Below are 21,665 nucleotides of genomic sequence, written 5' to 3' on the forward strand. Positions count from 1 at the left end.
TTGACTTCCTAACTGACTAAGTGTAGAACTTCAGTCTCTCTGAAAAGCCCTTTATAAAACCAGATTCATTAATATTATACTAAAAGCCTACAGACCCAAGATGTGGAGAAAGTAGGCCTATGGGACAACAGACTTGCTTAAACAAACGATAAGGAACAATAGAGGATGTGTATGAGTGAGAGAGCGAGAGATAAAGTGTTGTTGAATGAACCACAGTAATAGACGTGGAGCTGACAGATGGATAATAAGCTGAAGTGAACGATGGCCGTCTTGTGCTCTACTTTCTCTCGCTCCATTTCTCCCTCACCGCGTCCCATTTTCACACCTCATTTGGATCTCCTTCGCAACCCGACAGACGTGGCTTCACAACTACCCAGCACGCACGCGCAGCAAGTAATGAGATGAAACCTCCAGCAACACACTCACTCTCCCTCTCTTCCTGCACCCCCTTGCTACCCAGACAAACTCCCAAACCCAAATCCCCATCCCCTCCAGTCCCAATTCTATCAGTCAACCCCCCCCCCTAACCCCCCCCCCCCCACTTCCCATTCAACATTATAGACTATAAAAGCTACAGTAAAATGCCCAAAGCATCCCTCAACACACCCTGCCCCCCACCACTGTCAGAGCTCAGCTTTATTTCTGTAATTGGACTAAAAGAGAAGAGGACTGAGCCCTAAAACCACGAGGCAGCCTGGCTCCCCCACCCCAATCACCTAATGTCACATCTCAATCCATACCTTCTCTCCTTCCTTCTTTCAATCTCCACCTTCATGCATTCTCTCTCGCTCTCTCCTACTAAGCTCATCTATATCGATTCCTTCCTCTCCTCTTTTCACCCCCTTTATTCTGTTCTCCTGATCTAACCATGACCTTGCATCCCCTCTTCAGCAAAACAAAAACTCCAGGAAAAATGGTGTGGGAAAAACAGACAAGCAAGGAAATGTGAGGAGGAAACTTGTGTTCATTTTACAGCTCTTATCTCGTATCTCTGAAACTACACGCCCTTGATAAACCATAGAAAGTAGATCCCGGTATCAGACACATGACTCAAATGACACTAACTTTATGACATATGGTATAATGTTTAACTCTGGGATAGGCCTACATTCAATATCATACTTTGATATCTCTGAACAGTAACAAAACCACCGACCACTCTCCTCAGTATCCCTCCTCAGTATCCCTCCTCCGTATCCCTCCTCCCTATCCCTCCTCCCTATCCCTCCTCCCTATCCCTCCTCAGTATCCCTCCTCAGTATCCCTACTCAGTATCCCTCCTCCGTATCCCTCCTCCGTATCCCTCCTCCGTATCCCTCCTCCGTATCCCTCCTCCGTATCCCTCCTCAGTATCCCTACTCAGTATCCCTCCTCCCTCTCTCTGTGTGAATTATTTATAGTATGCCGGACGTCTCTCCACCCCTCCCTCTTTTTGTCTGTGAATGAAAGTGTAGCTGTTAGTAAACAGGAACTTGATCTACCCTGCAGTGCCTTCCTGCCCTTAGAGACGTCATCCATAATCTATCAGCTAGAGACAGACAGACCGAGGGGGAGAGAGAAAGAACAAGAGAGAGAGGAGAGAAGGTTGCAATAAAATTAGGCACACACACACACACACACACACACACACACACACACACACACACACACACACAGGCCAGGTAAATCAACATGCTGTTGCTCTCTGATGAGTCTTGTTCTCCTGTTAATGACTTTAGCATGGTGCAAGGTTCCCATGCATCCCAACACCATGGTGCAACACACCCACCCACCCGCCCGCCCACCCACCCACCCACCCACCCTCTCTTGGAAACACTCAACCATAATAAACACACAATTGAACATTTTTGGACGGTATTCACAAGAAAGAAATAGGCCTAACCAAAGAGACTGAGTATTAAGCTATACCACCTCTCTCAAAGTCCATTTTGAGTGACATGTCCTTCTGTTCTCAGCAGGCCACTCAGACAGAGGTCAGTGAGTGACCCCTAGTCCATACTCTCCCCTCCGTCCCCACCACTCTTCTTTTCTTTCACCCCTTCTACTCCTTTCTCCCCCTTTTCTGGGCTTTCCAACTGACCTGCTCTTTTGTGCCGGCTGAGGTCAGCACTGGGATTCCATCACAGTCAGCACTCACACGTACACAAACATGTGCGCTCTGCACGCACGACACACTCACAAAACTTCAACGGCTGGTTGTTGGACAAAAAGAGGGGAAACCAAAGAGAAACCTGGCTGGGACACAGAGTGAGTCAGGAGGACACAGACCGTATCCCTGGGTGTCTGGGGATAGGATGATGTCATCAAAGTGAGCCAGGGGATCTGACATGAAATAAGGAGAAGGGGACATGTTGTAAGCAGGGCCGGGACGATACCAGTACCGCGATATTCGTTAGCATCATGGTAAGGAAACAAAACACGAAGCAGATTTAACTTCTTTAAGAAAAGAGCCCTAATTTTTGAAACAAACATCATTATGTTGTCATCCCCCTCCATCCCCACACACACACCCCAACGTCACCTAAAACACCCACACATGTTTACTAATCACAGTGGAGCCACCTATTGAACACACCCATCTGTTATCGCCACCTATTGAACACACCCATCTGTTATCACCACCTATTGAACACACCCATCTGTTATCACCACCTATTGAACACACCCATCTGTTATCGCCACCTATTGAACACACCCATCTGTTATCGCCACCTATTGAACACACCCACCTGTTATCGCCACCTATTGAACACACCCACCTGTTATCGCCACCTATTGAACACACCCACCTGTTATCGCCACCTATTGAACACACCCACCTGTTATCGCCACCTATTGAACACACCCACCTGTTATCGCCACCTATTGAACACACCCACCTGTTATCGCCACCTATTGAACACACCCACCTGTTATCGCCACCTATTGAACACACCCACCTGTTATCGCCACCTATTGAACACACCCACCTGTTATCGCCACCTATTGAACACACCCACCTGTAATCGCCACCTATTGAACACACCCATCTGTTATCACCACCTATTGAACACACCCATCTGTTATCACCACCTATTGAACACACCCACCTGTTATCACCACCTATTGAACACACCCACCTGTTATCACCACCTATTGAACCACCCACCTGTTATCACCACCTATTGAACACACCCACCTGTTATCACCACCTATTGAACACACCTACCTGTTATCACCACCTATTGAACACACCCACCTGATATCACCACCTATTGAACACACCCACCTGTTATCACCGCCTATTGAACACACCCACCTGTTATCACCACCTATTGAACACACCCACCTGTTATCACCACCTATTGAACACACCCACCTGTTATCACCACCTATTGAACACACCCATCTGTTATCACCACCTATTGAACCACCCACCTGTTATCACCACCTATTGAACACACCCACCTGTTATCACCACCTATTGAACACATCCACCTGTTATCACCACCTATTGAACACACCCACCTGTTATCACCACCTATTGAACACACCCACCTGTTATCACCACCTATTGAATAACTATAGAGAGGGAGGTACTAGATGCTGGAAATAGCATTCATTTGAAGAGGATGGATGCTGGGAGTTTTTGTGTGTATGTGTGTGTGTGTATGTACTCTCAGCGAAAATCTACTTCAGACCACTTGAGTTGGTAAAATTTCATTCCAGTGGAGGAGTTGTTTTGTGTGCTGAGGTTGATTAAGTAGGCCGCATTGTGTGTGTGTGCGCGCCCGCTCTGCAATGCTAGAAGATATTGAACATATTATCTGCTACTTGAGTTGGTACAAATTAGAGAGTTTTATGTGCATTCAAGTCAATAGTGGAGGCTGCATTGTGTGTGTATTATTCTCTATGAAAGGGAGCGGGGCCTCCCTCTATAGGCCTCCCCTCTATTGTACTCCATGAGAAAACCTTCCAGACAAGGACACCCTGCTTTGAGTGCAGCGTGAGACCAAAGACACCATCACTAAGATATTCAGTCCCTCCATATGTACATCTGCATGTGAGGGCATTTCATCTAGCCTACAGAGAAAGCCATTGGTGCAGTGGAGATAAATGAGATACATGTTTTGTGTCTGTTCAAACAAAAAGCTATTCACATATAGCTGAGTATGAACAGATGAAATACTCCTTTGAAGAGTAAAAGAACAACATGAAACATAACATCAACTGTAAAGACGTAAAGAGTGAAAAAGAGAGATGGAATCAAAAGGGGAAAAAAGAGTGAGGAAGAGACCAGAGGAAAGCTGCATACGTGCAAAATTGTTCAAACTTCAAAGCTAAGGTTCTCTTGATGTGGCATAAAAGCACTCAGTGCTGAAAAGAACAAAGGAGCCATGTGTACTGAGAGAAAGGAAAGAGGATAGAATGAGAGAGGTCAGAGGAGAGGTAAGGCCTACAGAGAAGGACTGGAAGGAAGACAGACAGATAAAGTTGGTCAAAGCTCGTCTGCATGAATGAGCGTGAAAACAAGTCACCACCTTGGTTAAATAGAGTTGGGTTCACTCACCTGTAGCCTGCATGGTGAGAACTGGCTTACACACACAGCAGGGTCAGGGCTCATAACTCATCGCTGTCCATCAATTCTTGACCCAAGCAGATCCTACAGACCCTTTGTAATTCAAGCTAGTGTGTGTGTGTGTGTGTGTGTGTGTGTGTGTGTGTGTGTGTGTGTGTGTGTGTGTGTGTGTGTGTGTGTGTGAGAGACCTGGTGGATGCCTGTGCTATGGGTGACTGCATATTTATTTAGTACACATGGCGGATGGTCAACCATCCATCCAGACCAAAAGCGGTTTGTCTCTCCAACAAGCTTCCTTCCCCCTCCTCATCAACCTCCATCTCTCTCTGGGGAGACTCTGAACAAAGGATCTTTATCAGATCCCCTCATTCCCAAAAATGGGGTTTTATCTAACAACAGACCTTCCTACTCTCCCGCTCCACTCCCAATGGAATGACTTTTGTACCTACAATCACTAGCTAGACATTCAGAGAAATCCTACTATAACACCTCTACTTCTCGTGGACAACAGTCTCCATTACGGAGCTAGGAACACAAGCATTTCAATACACCCACAATAACATCTGCTAAATATGTTTACGTGACCAATAACATTTGATTTGATTCATGTTTTTTAAAAGCTAGGTCGTACCACTCCACTATATCTGAGGGAGAGAACGTGATGCTCGTTAGTGTAATCAAGCAACGAGCTGAATCACATTAACCCTCAAGGCTCCAAGGCCCTGAGTCTGGAAAAGCACAAACAATGTTGACTCTCAACCAAGAGTAACAGGGAGGTGCACAACACCTAAATGGGTCCCCACACCCATTCAAACCTGGGGACCTTTAAATGTTAGCATAGAGTAAAATAAAACAGGTGATGCACTTAAAAATGTGTCCCTGTGTAAAGCAGCCTCTCAAAATGTTATTTTATGAGCTGGCTGCTTTGTCCATCTGTAGTAACGGTCCCAGTGGAGAGGCTGGTACTTCTGTTCCCGGCCCCCCGTCACCCGTGATTTGTGCATACCTCTCCCCCTCTCTTTTAGAGAATGTAAATCTAACCCCATTTGCCTATTCCCCTCTTGACCCCAAAATGGATTGGTGGGAAACTCCTAATCCTACTAGTCCTTCTTCCACCATTTCTATTTCAGTCATTTAGCGCTCCTATCCAGGACAATTACTATCACAGTGCAAGTATCCTAGTCAGGTAAGGAGCTCTAAGGCTGCGTTTACACAAGCAGCACAATTCAGACATTTTTTCCACTAATTGGTCATTTGAACAATCATATCAGATTTTTTTTTACGTCGAGGCCGATCTGATTGGTCAAAAGATCAATTAGTGAAAATAAATATCAGAATTGGGCTGCCTGTGTAAACGCAGCCTAATAGTCCTGCTCCAATGCAGAGTGGTCCATAGCCTCTGCAGTGCTTTAGAGCTGGATTTTACAAAGCAGTGTCCTTGGATGTCTTGAAGTGTGTCTTAAAACAAAATGCATTACTGTTATTATTCCGTAATGACCATTATCATAGTCCAATGGCCGTGTAATGTTGGCTAACACTGGTTTATTACATTAGAGCATCATCTAGTCCAATAAAGATATATAAATCCCATAAAGTGGCCCAGTCTACATTACTGGCCAGCCAGTCTGGCTCCATAGATATTGATCTGAGAACCCTCAATATGACTACACTATCCTCTTAGGACTGATCATATCATGACAAGACAAGGTGTGTGTTTGTCTGTGGCAAGTTCTGTTTCCGTTTCCACCGGCGACCCAGTCTTAACATGTCCTTGTCACTATGCAGAATCATACCAGATTCATTGCTCTTTTGGCTCCCTTTTGTCATTCCCTCTGTACATAACAAACAAACAAACAAACACACACACACACACACACACACACACACACACACACACACACACACACACACACACACACACACCTCCATCCATCCTCTCTCTATTGGGGCATATGCTGGCTGTAGTGCTGCTTTCCTGACCTACATCTCACACCAGCTCTGTCTATATGTAGTCTACTGCTGTCAACGCTGCTCCTCCATAGGGGAGGTGGGCCTCATAGCAAGATTCATTTCATTAGCCGCACACACACTACAATACATTTGATCTGATACAAACACACAGATATGAGTGCTTTAGTATGGGTCTACAGGGTCTAGAACAGCATTTAAGGCGGCAGGTAGCCTAGCGTTTAACAGTGTTGGGCCAGTAACCGAAAGGTTGCTGGATCGAATCCCCAGGCCGATTAGGTGAAAAATCTGTCAATGTGCCCTTGAGCAAGGCACTTAATTGCTCTTGTATGTCGCTCTGGATAAGAGTGTCTGCTAAATGACTAAAATGTATAGACAGAGTATTATACTGCAGGTGTAAGAGTTGACACTAATGACACTGTCCAGTGCCCCATAGGTGATTATCATTGCATTAGTGGGAGTCATGATTAGTGTGATTATCATAGCTATCATTAGTGTGGTCAACAAGCTATAGATGACCTTGCTTAGACTACTGTATCCATGCAGGACACAGCAAGGTAGCCTGTTAGCTTCCATGGTTAACAGTGAGGCGTTTGTCTCATTCATACACTGAGCCAGACAGACTGGGTTACTTTAGGGTAAGTGCCTCCGCTAACTCAAGGGCACAGAGCGGCAAGCCACTTGGGGCTGCACAGCATTTCAACGTAGGAGGAAGAGAGAGGAAGGGAGATCCTGTGGGTGTGTCTACGTTAGGGGAGAGCAGGCACTTTCATTTGACCCAGTTTAACATGGCATCTCACCTCTCATCAGCCACAACAGGCTGTCATGGGGGACCAGGTCTAACAACCAATCAACAATCCCCTTTACCACACGAGGACCAATCCGCACAGGACCAGGAAGAGAGCTTGTCATTCAGATAATTTCCTACTTGTGTGATTCAACCAATCAGGGGTGATGGATGTTGGGTCTGGTGGCCCGGCAGTGACCAGTGTCGATTTCCCATAATTCTCCATGTGCTTGACTGACTTTGGATTTGTCTGGCCAATCACATTGAATCCCTCCATGCTGGATCTGTCTGTGACAGTCATCCTGTGTGTGTGACCTTGGATTTATCCAACCTATCACATTGACACCGCCCCCCTGCTGAGTGAGTGTGTGTGTGTGTGTGTGTGTGTGTGGCGCCTATACAGCCAACAGGATATGACCCAAAACCAACCCATAAAGATCACTTCCTACACAACAACCCAATGGTGACCCAGTCCCCTAGCAGAGCCACCCCATCATATCCAGTCCCCATACATAGCAAATAGGAACAGATTACGCTGTCTCTGACAACACTCACTTTATTAGGCAACATTAAAGGACAACAGCAGTAGCCGTCTAGCCAAACCCAGCCCACACTGTAAATACAGTATTGTACTGACTCTGTCTCTATACCCAGCTCTGTGTGTGTGTGAATCTGACCAGAAGCTAACCAGGTCAGCCTGATGTTAGGACCATAGGGGTTGAGATTGTGTAATAGTCACAGTAACAGCCCAGATAAGACTATAGGGCCCATTACCTGTATAGTAACATACTGTACCACAGGTGCAGAACCAGCAGGCTGTAACATAGTGATGTCAGTGAGTGTTTCTGGACAGAGACAGATTAGAGCTCCTGGGACCACATCGACATGGAATCAGTATCACTGAACATGCACACTAAAAGCATTCTGGGATCGCTGGTGTCATCTGTCCAAAGTGACAGGGGGATCTACGTCTGGGTGCTCTCTGTGTGTGTGTGATGCGGGGGAGGGGATCCTTAGACCTTGTCTGGGAAACAGGCAGCCCCTAAAATCCACTTAACCCCTCCCTTTCTCGCTCCATATTCAACCCCCCAATTGCTTAATAAAAAACCTCTCACCCTTCCCTCCCACTGCTCCCTCCCTCACACCCCACTGTCAAATCTAAGTCATTATGGATGGAAGGATTAATAGAGAAAGGCACCATTCAAATACAATGAGTGTGCCCCCATAATGGTCCCCCAGGGAAACAAGGGTAATTCACTGATCAAATATGACACCAAACTTCTGTATGGGGTTAAATTATAAAAACCTGTAGTTCTATTTGATAGGTAATTAATCCAATGCTAATTTTCTAAGGTAGTTAACATAATGCTATGAATATGTTAATTCAATTATATTAATCATTTCTGTGAATTACAGGGGCTTTTCCAAATGCTTTATTGCTACACATGGTTAGCCCATCAGTTCACTACCTTTGCACTATAATCATGGGACAGCAGTGGTCTACAATCGTACACAAGAGCAGTCTGCAGTGATGCTGCTGGTTGGTTAAGTAGTGCCACCATGTGGTAGAAACACGCAACTGCAGACCCAATGGAACGAAGTACTGAACGCAATTCCATTGTTTATAATTGGAAAGTTGAAAGTTATCTAAAAACATTTAAAAGTAGTTTAATTAAGCTACAACGTCAGTCATGTAAACTGAGTCCCCTGTAGTTTCATGGCCATAATAACGTGCACCTATACCACCGCACTGACAACCAAATGTGCTTTTCTTTCTTTCCCCAACGATTTTCACCATAATCAATTTACACATGAGGCGTGGAAGCCCTCAAAAGAGGGTTGCCATGGTGAGGACGGCTCATTAGCACGGTGGAATTAAAAGAGCCTCTTAAAAACCCAGCAGCATCCCCTCTTTACTCTCCTCTTTCCCGCTCTCCTCTGTTCTAATGAGTCTCTACAGCGTAAAGGGGAGCTGCAGCATATTCAGGATGCTTGGCTTAATGGAGCCTCCAGCTGATTCACTCATAAAGGGCCTGGCGCCGAGGATAAGACTGGGGGCATGTTTGCGGCCTGGGGCTGGAGTTTGAAACAAGGGTAGGGGGTCCAGTATTGATGGGTGGGGGGGATCAATAGTTACATATCACAATATTATTTTGGGACAATATTATATCGATATTTGATTCCAAGTGTCTATTTAGTATTGTTTTTGCTACTGTAAGAATCGGTAGCTGATGCTAGTCTGCTGTACCTAAGCCAAAACTCTGGTATTTTCATCCTATAGGTCGTTGTCCATCTTCTATAGCGTGTTCTCCAGACAAGATGTTTTCATCCTATAGGTCGTTGTCCATCTTCTATAGCCTGTTCTCCAGACAAGATGTTTTCATCCTATAGGTCGTTGTCCATCTTCTATAGCGTGTTCTCCAGCCAAGATGTTTTCATCCTATAGGTCGTTGTCCATCTTCTATAGCCTGTTCTCCAGACAAGATGTTTTCATCCTATAGGTTGTTGTCCATCTTCTATAGCCTGTTCTCCAGCCAAGATGTTTTCATCCTATAGGTCGTTGTCCATCTTCTATAGCCTGTTCTCCAGACAAGATGTTTTCATCCTATAGGTCGTTGTCCATCTTCTATAGCCTGTTCTCCAGACAAGATGTTTTCATCCTATAGGTCGTTGTCCATCTTCTATAGCCTGTTCTCCAGCCAAGATGTTTTCATTCTATAGGTCGTTGTCCATCTTCTATAGCCTGTTCTCCAGACAAGATGTTTTCATCCTATAGGTCGTTGTCCATCTTCTATAGCGTGTTCTCCAGACAAGATGTTTTCATCCTATAGGTCGTTGTCCATCTTCTATAGCCTGTTCTCCAGACAAGATGTTTTCATCCTATAGGTCGTTGTCCATCTTCTATAGCCTGTTCTCCAGACAAGATGTTTTCATCCTATAGGTCGTTGTCCATCTTCTATAGCCTGTTCTCCAGCCAAGATGTTTTCATCCTATAGGTCGTTGTCCATCTTCTATAGCCTGTTCTTCAGCCAAGATGTTTTCATCCTATAGGTCGTTGTCCATCTTCTATAGCCTGTTCTCCAGACAAGATGTTTTCATCCTATAGGTCGTTGTCCATCTTCTATAGCCTGTTCTCCAGCCAAGATGTTTTCATCCTATAGGTCGTTGTCCATCTTCTATAGCCTGTTCTCCAGACAAGATGTTTTCATCCTATAGGTCGTTGTCCATCTTCTATAGCCTGTTCTCCAGACAAGATGTTTTCATCCTATAGGTCGTTGTCCATCTTCTATAGCCTGTTCTCCAGCCAAGATGTTTTCATCCTATAGGTCGTTGTCCATCTTCTATAGCCTGTTCTCCAGCCAAGATGTTTTCATCCTATAGGTCGTTGTCCATCTTCTATAGCCTGTTCTCCAGCCAAGATGTTTTCATCCTATAGGTCGTTGTCTATCTTCTATAGCCTGTTCTCCAGCCAAGATGTTTTCATCCTATAGGTCGTTGTCCATCTTCTATAGCGTGTTCTCCAGCCAAGATGTTTTCATCCTATAGGTCGTTGTCCATCTTCTATAGCCTGTTCTCCAGACAAGATGTTTTCATCCTATAGGTCGTTGTCCATCTTCTATAGCGTGTTCTCCAGCCAAGATGTTTTCATCCTATAGGTCGTTGTCCATCTTCTATAGCCTGTTCTCCAGCCAAGATGTTTTCATCCTATAGGTTGTTGTCCATCTTCTATAGCCTGTTCTCCAGCCAAGATGTTTTCATCCTATAGGTCGTTGTCCATCTTCTATAGCCTGTTCTCCAGCCAAGATGTTTTCATCCTATAGGTCGTTGTCCATCTTCTATAGCCTGTTCTCCAGCCAAGATGTTTTCATCCTATAGGTCGTTGTCCATCTTCTATAGCCTGTTCTCCAGCCAAGATGTTTTCATCCTATAGGTCGTTGTCCATCTTCTATAGCCTGTTCTCCAGACAAGATGTTTTCGCACATTCATTTCCCTGACTGATCAAAACTTGTTTTCTCATGCTCTCTTGTCTCTTTGCAGCAGATATAAGGTGAGAAATATGTTTGGAACATCAAATCGCAGTATCGAACCGCAAGAATCGCAATACATTTGTTACCGGCAGCTAAGTGTTGTGATAATATTGTATGGTGACGTCCCTGGCAACTCCCAGCCCTAGGGTCCAGGGTCTATGGCTGGGGTTTGATACAAGGGTACAGGGGATCCAGGTTCTAAGGCTTGGGATGGGGCTAGGACTCTATGACTGGGGACATAGGAATAGGACTCTATGACTGGGGACATAGGAATAGGACTCTATGACTGGGGACATAGGAATAGGACTCTATGACTGGGGACATAGAGGCCCTACACCCAAACAAGGGCACTGCGTTCATCCACCTCTGGCCTGCTCGCCTCCCTACCTCTGAGGAAGCACAGCTCCCGCTCAGCCCAGTCAAAACTGTTCGCTGCTCTGGCACCCCAATGGTGGAACAAGCTCCCTCACGACGCCAGGACAGCGGAGTCAATCACCACCTTCCGGAGACACCTGAAACCCCACCTCTTTAAGGAATACCTGGGATAGGATAAAGTAATCCTTCTACCCCCCCCCCCCCCCCCCCAAAAGATTTAGATGCACTATTGTAAAGTGGTTTTTCCACTGGATATCTTAAGGTGAATGCACCAATTTGTAAGTCGCTCTGGATAAGAGCGTCTGCTAAATGACTTAAATGTAAATGACATAGGACTAGGGCTAGGACTCTATGACTGGGGACATAGGACTAGGACTCTATGACTGAGGACTAGGGCTCTATGACTGAGGACCTATGACTAGGGCTGGGGCTCTATGACTGAGGACTAGGGCTATATGACTGAGGACCTAGGATTATGACTGAGGACCTAGGGCTCTATCACTGAGGACCTAGGATAAGGGCTCTATGACTGAGGACCTAGGATAAGGGCTCTATGACTGAGGACCTAGGATAAGGGCTCTATGACTGAGGACCTAGGAAAAGGGCTCTATGACTGAGGACCTAGGAAAAGGGCTCTATGACTGAGGACCGAGGAAAAGGGCTCTATGACTGAGGACCGAGGATAAGGGCTCTATGACTGAGGACCTAGGATAAGGGCTCTATGACTGAGGACCTAGGATAAGGGCTGGGGCTCTATGGGACCGGGATAGAGAATGAAGAATATGACAGGATAATATTATGCTATTCAACCCCCTTATTAAAGGGCAATGCACAACTGTGAATAATCATGCAACTCTCCTCTGAAGCCAATTGTAGCCACTAAAACATGCAGCACCCAATCTGATTGTTTGAGGGGTAGGACTGGGAGCAACCCAGAAAGACCTCAGTGGAAGCAGCTTGGAGCTGATAAAAGCCCAATCTGATCAGAGAAGTAATTAAATAAATGAGTTTGAGCCAGGCCATTTAGTGCTTAAACACTGTTATGCTGTACTAGGCCTAAATTAAACAGGGTAACACAGCTCTACAGTTGAATTGAATAGGGCTCGGGCTGTAGTGAGGACATGCTCTAATGACTATCCTATCAGCCTACTATTACTACTAGCCTCCTGGAAACGAAGCTCCAAAAAGCACACTACAGGCCTAAAACAGGACTGCATGCTTGAGCGCACGCACACACACGCGCACACACACGCGCGCGCGCACACACACATGCACTCGGAATTAAGTCAAACAAGCAGTAAACAGGCTTCTCCACCTAGCTACACATATTCAGGCTGTTAATACTATTAGACAGCAGGTCAGTACAGATTAACTCTGTATGGCCTTTCAACTCCACCCTCTGCAATGTGTCAGCGCTGGGCAGAATGGAACGTCGCCTCACACACAATCATCTGGAAAACAAGACAGGTGACAGGGGCACAGCCCAGGAGAGGGGGGGGGGGGGTGAAAGAGGTATAGGTGTAGAGGGAGGCCCCAAGGGGTAAGGGTGTCCTTTGTAGCTCAGTTGGTAGAGAGCATGGCACTTGTAACACCAGGGTAGAGGGTTCAATTCCCGGGACCACCCATACGTAAAATGAATGCACGCGTGACTAAGTTGCTTAGGATGAAAACATCTGCTAAATGACATATATTATTATATTATACTGATGGGGTCTGACTTACCCAAAGCCCTTCCTATGTCATCACTGCAACGCTGGCTTAATCTAATTCATAAGATCAGGCTCCAGCCATACACACACTACACCAGTAGGGGGCTCTCCATCCTTTACAGGGGCATCAGCCAAGCTTAGAAAATAAACCACAGGGTTATCCCTAATAATGTAATCAACTCCTTAAGTAACAGTCACAAAGATGTGACTGTGTGCAGCCCCACTACCTGTCACAGACCGACAGGAGGACTCAGGTCTTAGCCACACATGATGGAACGGTCACCTATTAGAGCTTAACAAGGCAGGCGTCCCTCCATTACTCACAGAACTAACCAAGCAGCACCAATTACTCTTTCATTCAATGCCGAGGGGCAGAGCCAGGGTAACTGAATTAGGCCTGAAGGGACATGGGGTTGGTGAGGCACACAGGCGCATTAACACACACACACACACACTTCATCAGAGACATGTACGCTTGGGGAAATGACAAGAGGTTATGAACAAACATCTTCCATTATGGGTCATTCCTGACTCTGGAGTCAAGATTGTGTGTGTGTGTGTGTGTGTGTGTGTGTGTGTGTGTGTGTGTGTGTGTGTGTGTGTGTGTGTGTGTGTATGTGGGGGAGAGAGAGAGAAACACAGAAACAGACACAAAGAGCAAGAGAGAACTGGGGGGGGGAGAAAGAGAGAGCGAGAGAGAAAAATAAACTGTTAGGGATACATCCTCTATCCCACCAAGATCAGCTATCACACTTTCTCAAACTTTGTCCTCAACCTGCCGACGGTGGGATTCAGGGAAACTGTGTGTGTTTCTGTAGGGGGTGGGACTAATGTGTAACAATGTGTCTTTGTGACTGTTCCTGTTCAAATCCCACAGTTAATCAGGCAGAGGAAGGACAACTTCTTTTGTGTTCCCCTCTCTCAGCAGGGGCCATATAAACACACACACACTTCTGGGGCATAGGTTGACACCATTGTCTAGGTTTTCAACGATGAAATAAATCCTCTTTTCCTTCATCTCAACCTCTGTTTCCATCTCCTCAGCGATCACCTCTTCTATAGCTGTGTATGTATAGCTATAAACCATGCTAATCCATGACTAGATAAAGGAGAGGTGCTTGACCAAACGGGTAATGTTGCTGCTGACCGTGTTTAAAGCGTGGAGTCAGCCTCCGTCATGTCACAGAGATATGACCAACTAGGTCAAGGTAAACGGAACTCTACAGTCTTAACCAGATCACAGAGAGAGAAGGAGAGAAAGAGCTTCATATACAGTGAAGGGAAAAAGTATTTTCCCCCCTTTCTGATTTTCTCTATTTTTGCTGAATGTTATCAGATCTTCAACCAAAACCTAATATTAGATAAAGAGAACATGAGTTTACAAATAACCCCAAAAAATTATACTTATTTTATTTATTGAATTAACAAAGTTATGCAACATCCCTGTTTGAAAAGTAATTGCCCCCTAACACTCAATAACTGGTTCTCACCTTTAGCTGTAATGACTCTAAACAAACACTTCCTGTAGTTGTTGGTCAGTCTCTCACGTTGATGTGGAGGAATTTTGGCCCACTCTTACATGCAGAACTGCTTTAACTCAGCGATATTTGTGGGTTTTCAAGCATGAACGTCTCATTTCAAGTCCTGCCACAACATCTCAATTGGGATTAGATCTGGACTTTGACGAGGTCATTCCAACACTTCAAATTTGTAGCTTTTTCATGTAGACTTGATTGTGTGTTTTGGATCATTGTCTTGCTGCATGAGCTGAAGCTGAAACGCAGCTGGGTCATGCAGTTTATGCTTGAAAACCCACAAATATCGCTGAGTTAAAGCAGTTCTGCATGTAAGAGTGGGCCAAAATTCCTCCACATCAACGTGAGAGACTGACCAACAACTACAGGAAGTGTTTGTTTAGAGTCATTACAGCTAAAGGTGACACAACCAGTTATTGAGTGTTAGGGGGCAATTACTTGTTCACACAGGAGCATTGGGTGTTGCATAACTTTGTTTATTAAACAAATACCTAATTGTGTTATTTGTTTACTTAGGTTCCCTTAATCTAATATTAGGTTCTTTATCTAATATCAGGTTCCCTTTATCTAATATCAGGTTCTTTATCTAATATCAGGTTCCCTTTATCTAATATCAGGTTCCCTTTATCTAATATCAGGTTCCCTTTATCTAATATCAGGTTCCCTTTATCTAATATCAGGTTCCCTTTATCTAAAATCAGGTTCCCTTTATCTAATATTAGGTTCCCTTTATCTAATATCAGGTTCCCTTTATCTAATATCAGGTTCCCTTTATCTAATATCAGGTTCCCTTTATCTAATATCAGGTTCCCTTTATCTAATATCAGGTTCCCTTTATCTAATATCAGGTTCCCTTTATCTAATATCAGGTTATTTATCTAATATCAGGTTCCCTTTATCTAATATCAGGTTATTTATCTAATATCAGGTTCCCTTTATCTAATATCAGGTTATTTATCTAATATCAGGTTCCCTTTATCTAATATCAGGTTATTTATCTAATATCAGGTTATTTATCTAATATCAGGTTCTTTATCTAATATCAGGTTCCCTTTATCTAATATCAGGTTCTTTATCTAATATCAGGTTCTTTATCTAATATCAGGTTCTTTATCTAATATCAGGTTCCCTTTATCTAATATCAGGTTCCCTTTATCTAATATCAGGTTCCCTTTATCTAATATCAGGTTCCCTTTATCTAATATCAGGTTCCCTTTATCTAATATCAGGTTCCCTTTATCTAATATCAGGTTCCCTTTATCTAATATCAGGTTCCCTTTATCTAATATCAGGTTATTTATCTAATATCAGGTTCTTTATCTAATATCAGGTTCCCTTTATCTAATATCAGGTTTTGGTTGAAGATCTGATAACATTCAGTATCAAAAATAGAACATTTGAAAGGGGGCAAATACTTTTCCGGAGTTGTGTTATGTGTATGTATATGTAAGGCATGATACAAGACAAAGCACTCATTTACACTAACCGTAGTCAAATTCCCCATGCAGGTTTCCCTCACCTCCCTCTAGTTCTCAAAAAAGCCCACTGATTTCGTTAGGGCCTATTTCCATTTCCCATGACTATTCCAGAAGGAAGCCTGCTCCTCTGCCACTCAGGTCCTCTGGGCCCCCAGGGGAGCTGTTGGCTGTGATTGGTCAAACCCTGGACCTGCGTGAGTATGCCCACTGGGGGGCTTATGGAGGATCTGGAGAACACCTGCTACATATCTAAACTGGTAACTAAAGAACATAAGAGAGGAGGGAGGGAGAGATAGACAGATAGAATGGGTAGACCTGATACTGTAAGACAGGAAGGAAAACGGTGAATAAAGTGGAAGCTGTATAGAGAAAGAAGAAGAGCATAGGGAAAGAGATGTAAGGAGAGACAGGAATGAATTACAACTAGCCCTCAAAGCTCTGTGTCAGCTGCCGTCTGTTCACCGTAGCGTAAATACAGCGTGACTAGAGCGTTAATACAACATACAGCGCAGGTACAATACTGTACCAATGTGGGCAACATCTTGAGCGGTCACGGCGCATTAACCAAAACAGGCTTGAGCAAGGACGCTAGCCTGGCTTGCATTGTTACGCTAAATGCATAACAATAAGTGATTCATCACACACACACACACACACACACACACACACACACACACACACAATATCATAAAGACTCAGTACAGTATTAGTCTAGCTGCGTTAAAGACATGAACATTTTGTTTATTGACCAATGACTATAAAACCTCCCTTCCTTCCTTCCTTTCCCCCCACTCCATTGGATGGATTCTTTATTAACTCTCCAAGGTGAAAGTCAGTCACCTCCGTTACCTACTACTGTCCCCCACGTCACCACATCCTGTCATCTCTGTCACAGTCCAACACAGGGATGTCCCATCACCCCCAGCTGCTGGCTAGTGTTCAGGGTTCCCATGAGTGGGGTGGATGGGTGCTTCTTTATTTGTGTATCTTACTGTAAATCCTGATGTCCGGTGTCTGCACTCAGCACGCATTGGCATGTTCAGGCACACACTCAAATATACAAACACGGCACCCATACTTTACAGTAACTGCAAAACATTCAGCATATTTCTAGAATTTAGGAAGAGAAAGGCCTAGAAAGAAAAATACTAAGACTGACTTTTATCATGGATGGGTTGTTTATGTGCTATCAATAAATGATAATATCTGGGTTCTGCTCCCAGAGGTCGTTTAACTAACTCCCTGATGCCCTCAGCTCGGCCGCCGGAACCTCCGCCACCACTCACAGGTCAAAGGTTAGAGGTCACCACAGCACACCCTGATGACACAACAAATGACCCCCAACAAAGGAGTCACAGACTCACACACCACACACACACACACACAGAAAAACAAAACAAGGACAGACGGCACAGATCACACATTTACAACTACGACAAATCCCATAATGGGAGGAGACAAAGCACCGGCCTGAGAGTGGCTGTACCACATGTCTCACATAGAAACACACTAACACTGTTCAAACAGGATAGTCTAAAACAACATTACTGCCAAGGTCTGGTCACAACAACAGATTTGTCTCTGTCTGCAGCAAAGCCACAATGAGCATTCCAGTGTTTCCCCCAGGATTTTTTTCAGCAGCGGTGGCAAAGTTAGCGTAGGGTATGGGGAGGGGTTGTAGAAGTGGGCGTGGCCAATGGGCGGGCTCCGACCCAACATTTTAGAGGCCCTTCTCTTGGCCAGAGAAACAAAATGTTGCTGTTTTAAAGCTAATTTCCTCCAATTGTACACATTTTGCCATGGGGCTGAGAGAAAATGTGCAGTTTTAAAGATAATTTCTACACATTTTGCAATGGCTTATGCTATCTGAGTGACAATTTCTTTGGGGGAATATAACCTTTTTGGAATTGTGGATTCTCCATAACAAGTCTAGTTTTTATTTTGGTGATTGTTAGTTCTCTCTTATTAAAAATATAGAACTCTACAATATTTTCTACATACTTTATAGTTTACGCAGAATTTTTATCATCATCCCAATTTTTTGGAGTGGCAGCAATGATTTAGCAGCAGTGGAATATAGGGGAAACACTGCATTCACACTATAGTATAGATTAGAATATAAAGCAAAGCACTATAGACAAGTCCAAAGCCCCAGCGACTCCTTCTGCCAGGACTGACTAGAAAAACAGTCACTCTAAAGCCCAGAGATCAGTCCATAGAGGCAGAAGAGCAGTTTAATCTACCATTGCAGTCCAACAGTTCCAGCCACGTGTGTCTCAACTGCACACAACAGCCTGAACCCAACAAAACACTACTGTCTCTGTCACACAACAACCAGTAAAACCCTCATTCTAAAGCCGACTGACTCCAGTCTGAGTAGTGTGTTCTGTTCTACCTTGGTGAGAAGTTCTACCTTGGCCGTCCTGGTAGGTGTGTGTGTGTCCCAAGGAGCCCTTGGTCTCGGGTCCTAGCAGTCCCGGTTTGGGCGTCCACAGAGAGTCCTGTCTCTGGTGGACCTTGGTGGAGAGCAGGCGGCGTCGCAGGCTGCCCTCAGGCCTACGGATGGGCCCTGAAGCATGGGGCTGGACTGGTAGGTTGTTGCCCATGTCAGAGGTGGTGTGGAAAGCCTTCTTCCCTGCCGAGTCCTCATAGCAGGCGGCCTTGTGCCAGCAGCTGACCACCGGCTTGGAGGAGAGGCACTGCACATATGCGATCATCCTCTCTCTGTCTCTAAGACCCTCGCGCCCCCCTCTCAGCCCTCCCACTTGGGACAGGGGCTTGTGTGTGTCGCCCTCCTATTTTCTCTCTCTAGCCCCTAGACCCTCAATAGGACTCCCCCTTCTCTCACCCCCCCTCTCCCCAGGAAGGATGAAGGGATGGGAGGGGCTGGTTTTCATGGCTTTAAGTTTTTGCAACCCGCAGGGAACACTCCCTCCAGACCACAATCTCCAAAAGGCAGCCACTCCCCCTCCCACTCTCCTCCTCTCTTTTTGTTCTGTCTTTCTTTCCCTCTCTCAGGGGCTTCTATTGACTTGCATTGATTTGCCTGACAAAAGGAAGGAATATGCAGTGTCAGATTACAAACTCTATTTCCAAAACAAATACGGCGAATCTTCCAAAATCCAGCACACCTCAAAAACATCAACACCAAATCCGATTTAGCAAAAAGTTTGGTTTTGAGAAAGAAAAAAGTTGGATTCCAATTCTAAAAAGACCAGGAGAAATGTGGTGAGATATTCTGAGGATGTGTAAAAGTGTTTAAACAAAGGTCTCCAGCCCCCAGCAGGAAATAGCTGAGGTTACAATATGGTTCTTCTCACGTCACAATTTTGACTTTCTCCAAAACGCTCCTCACTGGGATTCAATACTCCAACGAAGTGTGTAGAACTCAAGTCTCTCTCTCAAACACAGTCAGGGTGGATGTGGGACGGAGACACCCTCTAGAACAGACGAAAAGAGATGATGGAAAGAGATACCTCTGGTGAATAGGTGAGTAGCAACTCTCCAGCACAAAGTGTGTGTAGGATGAGTATCGTGAGGTGAGTTTCTTCCCCTCCTTTTCTTCTCTCTCTCCAACTGACCATCAGCTTTGCCCCTTGGCCTCTCCTCCTCTCCCCCCTCCTCCTCTCCTTTATAGGTCTAATCTGTAATTCCAGATTATCCAGTCCTAGTCCCTTTACAGAGACAGCAGACACGGAGAACACTACAGATGGATGCCATCCTGCTGCTAATTAACCCTGGTGTAATGGTCAGCCTGCCAGCGTGTGGCACCTCAGATGACAACTACAGGTGTGACCTGGAGGATGCAAATAGAACCAGACAAAACACCGACAAAAATGGACAGAAACAGACAAAGAGACACATCTAGACAACAGTTAAAGTTTTCGCCTCTTCTGCAACAACGGTGCAACTGTGTTATTCTAGACTAGACCACTACATATAGAGCTGTGTGTTATTCTAGACTAGACCACTACATATAGAGCTGTGTGTTATTCTAGACTAGGTCACTACATATAGAGCTGTGTGTTATTCTAGACTAGACCACTACATATAGAGCTGTGTGTTATTCTAGACTAGGCCACTACATATAGAGCTGTGTGTTATTCTAGACTAGGTCACTACATATAGAGCTGTGTGTTATTCTAGACTAGGTCACTACATATAGAGCTGTGTGTTATTCTAGACTAGACCACTACATATAGAGCTGTGTGTTATTCTAGACTAGGCCACTACATATAGAGCTGTGTGTTATTCTAGACTAGACCACTACATATAGAGCTGTGTGTTATTCTAGACTAGACCACTACATATAGAGCTGTGTGTTATTCTAGACTAGGCCACTACATATAGAGCTGTGTGTTATTCTAGACTAGGCCACTACATATAGAGCTGTGTGTTATTCTAGACTAGGCCACTACATATAGAGCTGTGTGTTATTCTAGACTAGGCCACTACATATAGAGCTGTGTGTTATTCTAGACTAGGCCACTACATATAGAGCTGTGTGTTATTCTAGACTAGACCACTACATATAGAGCTGTGTGTTATTCTAGACTAGGTCACTACATATAGAGCTGTGTGTTATTCTAGACTAGGCCACTACATATAGAGCTGTGTGTTATTCTAGACTAGGCCACTACATATAGAGCTGTGTGTTATTCTAGACTAGGTCACTACATATAGAGCTGTGTGTTATTCTAGACTAGGTCACTACATATAGAGCTGTGTGTTATTCTAGACTAGACCACTACATATAGAGCTGTGTGTTATTCTAGACTAGGCCACTACATATAGAGCTGTGTGTTATTCTAGACTAGACCACTACATATAGAGCTGTGTGTTATTCTAGACTAGGCCACTACATATAGAGCTGTGTGTTATTCTAGACTAGGCCACTACATATAGAGCTGTGTGTTATTCTAGACTAGACCACTACATATAGAGCTGTGTGTTATTCTAGACTAGACCACTACATATAGAGCTGTGTGTTATTCTAGACTAGACCACTACATATAGAGCTGTGTGTTATTCTAGACTAGGCCACTACATATAGAGCTGTGTGTTATTCTAGACTAGGCCACTACATATAGAGCTGTGTGTTATTCTAGACTAGACCACTACATATAGAGCTGTGTGTTATTCTAGACTAGACCACTACATATAGAGCTGTGTGTTATTCTAGACTAGGTCACTACATATAGAGCTGTGTGTTATTCTAGACTAGACC

The 21,665-nt window shown here is 44.6% G+C and overlaps 1 protein-coding gene across 8 annotated transcripts in view; it reads right to left on the bottom strand.

The window, feature by feature from the left end:
- The window catches only part of nhsl1b (NHS-like 1b), a 170,239-nt gene that overhangs the window by 34,201 nt on the left and 114,373 nt on the right, over positions 1-21,665 (bottom strand). Inside the window, exon 1 of one of the 8 annotated variants that reach the window (XM_029745785.1) lies at positions 18,834-19,170. The exons of the other annotated variants lie outside the window; for them this stretch is intronic. Within the exon in view, the coding sequence (XP_029601645.1) occupies positions 18,834-19,155 (322 nt within the window). The 5' untranslated portion in view covers positions 19,156-19,170. Of the gene's footprint in view, positions 1-18,833; positions 19,171-21,665 lie in introns of those variants that run through there. 8 annotated transcript variants of the gene reach the window in all.

This window comes from Salmo trutta, chromosome 1 (genome assembly GCF_901001165.1).
Source record: "Salmo trutta chromosome 1, fSalTru1.1, whole genome shotgun sequence".
Taxonomy (NCBI): Eukaryota; Metazoa; Chordata; class Actinopteri; order Salmoniformes; family Salmonidae; genus Salmo; species Salmo trutta.